General features: G+C 40.3%; 1 protein-coding gene across 1 annotated transcript; it reads right to left on the bottom strand.

Annotated features, from left to right (window-relative positions):
- Positions 1–726: 726 nt before the first annotated feature.
- LOC108293817 (cyclic AMP-dependent transcription factor ATF-4-like) lies at positions 727–6,439 on the bottom strand. The gene is made up of 2 exons (XM_037733827.1): positions 6,393–6,439; positions 727–1,461 (listed from the first exon to the last, which is right to left on the bottom strand). The coding sequence occupies exons 1-2, from the start codon at positions 6,437–6,439 to the stop codon at positions 813–815; spliced, it is 696 nt and encodes a 231-aa protein (XP_037589755.1). The 3' UTR covers positions 727–812.
- Positions 6,440–8,404: the final 1,965 nt, after the last annotated feature.

The raw sequence follows: 8,404 nt of genomic DNA, 5'->3' as shown, positions 1-8,404 counted from the left end.
TCATAATTTCAACCCTTTTCCCTTCCTTATAGTCACCTGTTTCATGCAAGCTCTCATCCTTCAGTAGCATCTCTTCTCGCCTACCCGCTAAGCATTCTCGAATGTCAGAACTTATTCTGTCCAGTCTGGAGGTCTCTACAAGAGGCTCAGAATCAGCTGTTAATTTCTTCTGACTCCACCTTCTCTGAAATTTGTCTTCCTGGCATTTATTTATTAAGAATAGTCAGAGTCATTTACGGAGGCATCTTGGTAGTCTGAGAGGCCATTCCAGATGGATGTCTATTGCAAGAAATATTAAATGGCCCTACACTTTTGTTTCCCCCTCCTATACTTTAACTGGTATATGACAGATATAGTTTCCACTTAATATGTGCAAGATACTGTATTACAAGCTTGTATTCATGCATTATTAATTGTTTCCTTTAACAACTATCTATTGAGCACTAATTCCATGCAAGACACATTGCCAGATGCAAGGAACACCATGTGGTACAAGATAGGGTCCTTGCTTTTATTAAAATTTATAGTCTCATTTAATCTAATTCAATCTTCTAACTAGGCCCATCTCTATCAAGATATATGTGTATTATTCCTGTTTTGCAAGTTCAAAAACTGAGCTTTGTAAAGGTAGATTGACCTGCATAGAGTAGCATAAATAGTAAACAAACACTGTAGTCCAAACTCAAACCTAGCTGTATCTGATTCAAAGCCATGTGGTTATTTTTCTTTCACTACAAAATAATTTATTCGAACACACAGCTACAGCGAGAGACTCCTATGTACAAGCACCTTGCGCTCCTGACTACCCTCAACTAGGGGACCCTTTTCTTTCCCCTTGCCTTGCAGACCTTTTCTATCAAATCTTTCAGGTATTGCATCTCCTTGGCCAGGGAATCTGCCCTCTCTTTTAGAGCCTTGTTCTTCTTTTCCAGCTCCTTGCACTCCCCAGTGAGGGCCTCCTGCTCCGCCCTCTTCTTCTGGCTGTACCTAGTGGCTGCTGTCTTGTTTTGCTCCATTTTTTTGAGTTTCTTATCCATTTTCTCACCCTTTACTTTCGCTGCTACCATTTTCTCTCCAGGAGGGTCATAAGGTTTGGGGCGGGCAGAGTCACAGAGGACACCTGGAGATGGGAGGCTTCTATTTGGGGAGCCCCTGGCAGAGGGGCTATGCTGGGGAGAGCCCAGGTAGAACTCTGGGCTCATACAGTTGCCATTCTCATTATCTGAGGGAGCGTCTTCCTCCTTTATGCACTGCGGGATCATGGCAATGTAAGCAGTAGAGTCTGGCTTCCTACCTCCTTCAGAGATATCCACTTTGCTGCCCAGCTCTACACTAAAGGAATGATCTGGAGTGGTGGAGAGGACCCCTGGGGATAGGGGAAGAGGTTGCAAGAAGGTGAAAGGGGCAACCTGGTCAGGTTTTGTTAAACCTTCTGGGAGATGGCCAATTGGGCCATGTGATCTTAAGAGCTAATCCTTGAAAAGCATCTCAAAAGGATGACTGAAATAGCAAGGTTTTCAAAAAACTAAAAAGGGCAAATAAGGGTGAGAACGCAGCAGGGCTCATCTTGATAGTGATAATTACCATCTTGGCCTGTGCATATTAGGTGATCATCTAGGTCTTTTATACACATTACATCATCTAGTTCTTCAAGACAACCTCATGGTGTAGGTATCATAGATTTCATCCAGAGGTTAGAAAATTAAGGTTCAGTGGGGTTAAACGATGTTTCCAGGCCATACAGTGGGTTAGAAGCACATCTGGGTCTCAGGCATAGGCCTCCTTAACTTCAAATCATTTGTTCTTAATTACTAAGACACACTGTCTTTTGAGTAAGAGGTTTTGCTTTGAGACTTTTGCTCCATTTGTGTTCTTCTGCCTGACCAGATTAAAACTACCAGGGGGCACACTCACTCTCTCTACTTCCCTTAAGTTGTCTCAAACAGTGTAACATTCACCTGAAAAATAGGAGAGCAAAGTCCCCCCCTTAATCCTGGCCTGCCATGAGCAGGGTCCAGTCACTGGTAGAGTCACTTTTGCCCTCTGGGCCTCATCGGATGTTCAATCTGGTCACCAAGAGTTATGGCACCAGTGAGGGTGAGGAGAAATGCTTAGACTATGACCTACTAATTAACAAAGCTGACAATCACACAGCCACCAGAAGCTTCTCACTCTTCAGTTGAAGCAGGCAAAGACAGAGCCACCGTAGTGTTTAGATACTTGGAAGGATACTGGAGGAGGTGACTTTCAGCATTTATGTCAGGAGGTAAGGCCAGCAGCAGGAGAAGCCACCACATGGGAAGGGAAGCCACCACAGGATTGTTGTAGGTAACAGGGAGAAACATGGTGGGAACTAAGATGGAAGGAGTGTATAGAACTTACTGGATTATTTTTCCTAATAAAGTTTCTATTGAAAATAGTTTCAAGCTTGAACAGCTAGCATTACCTGGTAGCAAATTTTTCTGGATTCTGGGTGGGGACTAGAATGAAGAAGAATTATTAACAATTAACAAGGCTCCCAATAGCAATCTGTGCTTTTTGTCTTGTGAACAGCTCCCGACACAGAAATTACATGCCCAGCAAATTATAACCAGCCAGGTAGGACAGCAATAAGGCTCTGAAAAGCTCCTTTGTACTGAGGAAAGAGGATTATTCCTCAATTATATTTAGTCAAACTTTTCCACTGTCCTTCCTGTCCTTCCTCGATGTCTCAGTGGGTGCTGGAATAAACAAGCCAAATCTGATCATAGTAGTGTTGCTTTACTACACTAGTGGAAAAATTTGATTTTTTAAAGACCTCAAAGGTAACTTCTTACTCAGCATACACAATTTAAAAAGAATGCCAAAGGACTATGTATACAGAAAGTATCGTGTTACAAAGAGGGTCCCCTCTGAACTGTCACACACACACACACACACATCTCAGGGGACTCTGGGCCTGTTTTCTCAGCTGCAAAATGAGATGGTTGCCCCAGGAAAAACCTCATCCTTATGCTTTTCAGGTCTGACATTCTGTCGGGATAGTAATACATTAAACTTTATTTACCTCCAAAGGCTTGCAAGTAATAAGCTTTCAGTAAAACCCCAAAATAATCCAGAATGAAACTTTAATAGTTATCTAATCTCAGATACCTTAGAGAATATCAGTTAGGAACAGGGATAGAAAATTGGAACAAAGAAATAACAGCCTTGATATTTATTGTCCTCGCTTATCTGTCTAACGCAGGGCTGAGAAACATTTTTGTTTGTTTTAGTTCATCAATTTCTTTTGTTTAGAGTAAGTACATGTTCAACAGAATAGAAATGAATGTTGTTTTATTTTCTCCTAACAACATCCAAGGATGTGGCTTCATGATTGCTTTTCTGTTTCTGTTGTTTTTTGCCATTTATAATGACTGGGACAAAAGGAAAAGAACCAATTGAGAATGATTAACAGCATAAAAAGCAATGCTGAGATTTTGTTCTAGCCGATTCAAAATTTGAAGATTTGGAGATTTATGCTTGCCTGCAAAATGCTGCAGTGAAACACTAAGAACTCAGAACAGTTAGGATGACAAACTGTGAAATCACTCAGAGAGGGAGTCATCAGCAGGTGCTGGGGCTGAGATGGATAAAAAGAAAAGATGCATAGACCGAGTCCTATTACTCACACCTTCTAGAGTTTATGGTTTACTAATGAAAGCTTCTTGCATTAACCCTGGACTGCAAAAACCCAGGACAGGAATGGAATGGCTATTTTTCAAGGCCATGCAATAAAAACTTGATTGAAAGCAGTTACACTGAGATTAAAATCAATAACATGGTAAAGAGCACATTGCATTACATATAGCTACATAGTTCGTGCTCAATAAATAATACCAGAATAGCAGCAGCAGCAGCACTAGTGGTCAAAGCAGTCATATTAGAAGTGGTGAGAATAGCAGTAGCTATTATTATGTTATTAAGTAGGAGATAGAAGACAAGGGCACTACTGGGGACAATCTCCTCTTCCCCTCTTGCTCTCCAGTATCAAAGAGTCAAGAATAATGGGCGCTTTAGTAGAAGAAATAAAGGGATTTAGAATCTACATGCCAGGTCTTACTGCAGTTACTTATATATACTGTCTTATTTCTATACTCCATATGGTAGGTAACTTCAACTGCATGTTACAGATGAGGAAACAGGGTCAAGGAGTTGAGAAAAATTCGTCAAATTTGCACAGTTGTTAAGTGGAGCAAGTTAGGATGTGAAGCCTGATATGCGTGGTCTTAACCATCATAGGGTCCCTAATCTGTATATCCTAAAATTTCAAGGAGAGAATGACCCCAGTCTGTTACTTGTTTTACCACACAACAAAGGTATTAGGTAGGTGTTATCCTCATTTTAGAGTCCAGAAAAATGAAGTTCTGATTGGCAAATGACTTTCTCAACATCACACAGACCGGAAGTGGCAGAGTTGAGATTGGAAGACAGATCTGTCTTCCACGATTGTTACAACGGCCACACTCTGGTTGTAACAAGCCATATTAATGGTGGCAGTCATTGCCAATTTCTCCCATCACCCATACCTACCCTGCTGGCAAAGCCTGCTTTGTACCCTGACAGCCATGTGTTTTAGGGAAGATCCTTCCTCAATCCTTTTGACCGATGGCCCTTATTCCATGCATATTGATTGAGATAAGAATGGGTGTGGACAAATTTGAGCCTCTCTTAATGTGCAGTAAGGCCAGGTGGCGGAGACCAGGGCAACAACAGGTACAACCCTCAGGTCAACACTGAAAATGCTATTAGAAATAGTACTGAGCAGTAAAGGATGGCAGGGATTCTGTGGGAAAGAAAACAGGCAGAGATGGATGTGGCAACCTCTGGAAAGTTGTGGAGACACAATATCCAGGAATTTCTCAAAGTGAAATTGACAAAGCAAATTAGCAACCAAAAGATCAACTTAAAATCAAAGTACCAAACATACCCAGTTGTATTTTTTTTTTACAAAATTTTTCAGTTATAAAATCTCTCTGCAATGTTATCTCTCAGTGGTAATTTTAATCACTATTATTTTTCTTAAGGAATACATGGCTGGCTAGATCATGGGCTAGTACTCATCAATCTAACCAGCTGTACAGTGAGGGAAATAAGAAGCTTTAGCTTTCCTCTTTCTTCTATGGTTCTCAAATGTGCTGAGCAACTAAGGGAGCAGGTTACAGGTAGAGACGTAGTTCCTCAGGTATTCAGGGAGATCACCTTTTGTATTTTTAGTTCATTGGGTAATGTGATGGGGTCAGATTATTTACTTTTAATCTTAGATACACTGACTACTCATTGTAACCTTGGGCAAGTTTTCTGAACTTGTCTTGGTCACAATATACTTTGCTATAAGTATTAAATGAGATAATCATGAAGGTAAAGTACTTATCACACAGTAAGTGATTGATAGGTGTTAGCTATTATTTTGATCGTTGCCTTGCAGGGGTTCAGGATATGGAAATGTGTTAATCATGCTCTTGTGGTGATTTAGGTGTTTGTTAGATCTAAGGGGGGCAGGACTAGAGGAGAGGAAACTGAGTTATGAAAACATTATAAAGCAAAGCGGATATTTGCCTATGCCAGTAAAGACAGTATCCAATCATCCTAAAAGATCCCTATTGGTTGCAGTGTGCTCTCAATCTCTTGGCTTGGTTAAAAAAATGTCTTAAGTCTTAGATAAGAAAAATGCTTCAGGCTGGGCTCTGGAGCCTTTGCGTGAGGATAGTCTGAAGACTTTTCCTTTCTCCTCCAACCGCTGGCTACTTGGGAGGTCTGAGCTTGTGCATCAGACAGAGAAATCCTTGTACCTTCAGCTGTCCTTCCACCATATCCACCACCTCCCAGTGGGGTAGTCCTTGTCTTCAGCTAATATTTTAGCAACTTGCAATCTCCATATAGAAAAAAGCAGCAGGAGAAAAGCAGCTTTGAGTTCTTCATCTGAGCTTTCCACTGAAAGCCAGCTTCCTTTGCTTACTTGGTAGCTAACAGATTTCTGGCAACAAGAATCGCTAGCTTGTTTTTCAGCAACCCAAATGTTTATTGTTAAACAGGCAGAGTGTGGTAGAAAGTATGCTACATAGAGGACTTCAAAGACAAGTGTTTCAGGCTGTCCACCCTTGCAAGGATTACTTTAACATCCTGAACCTCAGTTGTCTTACCTGGTAACATTAGAATGAGACAACCTATTTCAATGGCTTATTATGAGGACTTATATTCTCAATAATGTAACTGACAATATTTGCCTAAAGAACCTACTCAGATGCCTGTGGAATCTAATGAAAATGAGTGAAGACTTGAAATAAAGCTAATTTTTTGCTTGTGGTGAAAGGAAACATCTTCTGATTAACTTCTTCCTGGGGGAACACAGGTCGGGGCACTGTTACTCTCACCCAGCTAAAGATCCATCTTGCTTCTTAACAGACCTTGAGGAGTCCATGGTCACTTTCACCTCCACCTTCCTGAGATGCCACAAGGGGGAGCACTGATCCTTATAGATGACCTTTCAATGTGCACTTTAGTCCATTTTTGCCCCACCAGACATTTTCTGGTGTAAAAATGTTTTCTTCCTTAAAAGCAGATAGATGCAAGAGGAATAAAGAGAAACTTAAACTGAGCAAGGAAAACACCATAGTTTTGGCTTTGTTCTGACACTGACTTGCTTAAGTTCCCTAACCTCTTTTAGGACTCGCTTTTATTTGCAAAATTTATTCAGAACTTGCCAGGCACTCATTTAGGTAATAATGATTCAGAAATGAAGAGATTTAGTCCTGCCTTCAAATAATCCACAGCAGGATGGATTAAGCAGACTTGCAAACCCACAGTTACAAAGCAAAGTGATAAGTGTTAGTAGCGAAAGATCAGACATTAATAGGAGGAAGGTGCCCCTAGGGTTTCTTAAGAATCATAAAAAGCTTCACAGACAAGGGAAAGCTTAACTTCAAATTTGGAGGAGGAGCAGCAGCTTGGTAGATGAGAAAATGAAGATAAGCATTACAAGCAGAGAGGATGAAACACACAACCACGGGCATGAAAGAGGACATGTCAGTTTATTCAGAATACGTTTAGGCGTAGGATCAGAATTCTGATCCATTGGCCTGTGAATACTTCATGTATGATATTGTACACATGTTCATGTATGCACTTTTCAGTGGAGAAAATCCAGTTTGTGATCTGATCATATTCTCATATTGGTTGGTGACAAGGGTTATGTAAGTATATACATACACACACACACACACACACACACACACACGCACGCACAGTTATATGATTTCTAAAGTCGTATAATCCACTCTGTCATTCTATTATATTTATTCACAATGTTAAAAATGTGCATATAAAACTTCTATTCATGCATCTCAAGGGCGTCTGTCTCCAGTTCTTTTCTTATTTATGCCATGATTTATATTTGGCTGATTAACTATTACATACCCTAGTCTTACACTGCCTCCTTTATAACCTCCCTTGAAATCTGTTTTTGTTTTAAGACCCCTGCTTTCAAAAGCCTTGGACAATTTCAGCTCTGTCTCTATATGTTACAGTCTCTATATGTCTCCAAATCTTTTTTAAAATTTTATATATATACTAAATTGTCCAGTGATTTAAAAAATAGATCTAAACAGCAGACAGGAACGTAACCACAATTCCATGTGAATTCCTCATTTTCAGACTGATATGGTTTGGCTGTGTCCCTATCCAAATCTCATCTTGAATTTTAGCTCCCATAATTCTCACTTGGTGTGGGAGGGACCTGGTGTGAGGTAACTGAACCATAGGGGCCTGTTTTTCCTGTGCTATTCTTGTGTTAGTGAGTAAGTCTCACAAGATCTGATGGTTTTATAAATGGGAGTTTTCCTGCACAAGCTCTCTTGTCTGCTGCCATGTGAGACATGCCTTTCACCTTCCACCATGATTGTAAGGCCTCCCTAGCCATATAGCACTGTGAGTCTATTACACCTCTTTCTTTTGTAAATTGCCCAGTCTTGGGTATATCTTTATCAGCAGCGTAAAAACAGACTAATACACAGACCTGCACCTTCCCCTATCAGATTTTTTTCTGCCAGCTAATCATCCTGCTTTTTATTTCACTGACTCAGTCTGTTCCTGTATATGCTTACTCTGCTAGACTTCCTGTTACTATCAAGTAAACTCTTAAATTTCAGTACTGCAGCACTTGCTTCTAATTTAAGGATATTTCTCTAGTACTGTCCACTCTTTTCCCACATCATCTTGATTCGCTACTGAATTCCTCCCACTACCATAGCAAAAGATTTATGATTTTAAGAGAAAATCTTCCCTTTATCCTTCCATCTCTCTTCTACAGTAACCCCATTGATTTGTTTTCCTTTATGGCAAAACTCCTCAAAAGAGTTGTCTCCATTTCTCACGTCTATTTGTTATT

Source organism: Cebus imitator, unplaced genomic scaffold (genome assembly GCF_001604975.1).
Source record: "Cebus imitator isolate Cc_AM_T3 unplaced genomic scaffold, Cebus_imitator-1.0 Scaffold549, whole genome shotgun sequence".
In the NCBI taxonomy this organism is placed as follows: Eukaryota; Metazoa; Chordata; class Mammalia; order Primates; family Cebidae; genus Cebus; species Cebus imitator.
The sequence above is the reverse complement of the archived record's forward strand: the minus strand, read 5'-3'. Positions and strand labels throughout refer to the sequence as shown.

Bases quoted from the DNA above. Each gene is read 5' to 3' on its own strand.
- LOC108293817 (XM_037733827.1), bottom strand. From the start codon at position 6,439: ATGGACTCCTCAAGGTCTGTTAAGAAGCAAGATGGATCTTTAGCTGG. The intron at 1,462-6,392 runs GTGAGAGTAACA...TTAGCTCTTAAG, and splicing joins CAAGATGGATCTTTAGCTGG to ATCACATGGCCCAATTGGCC.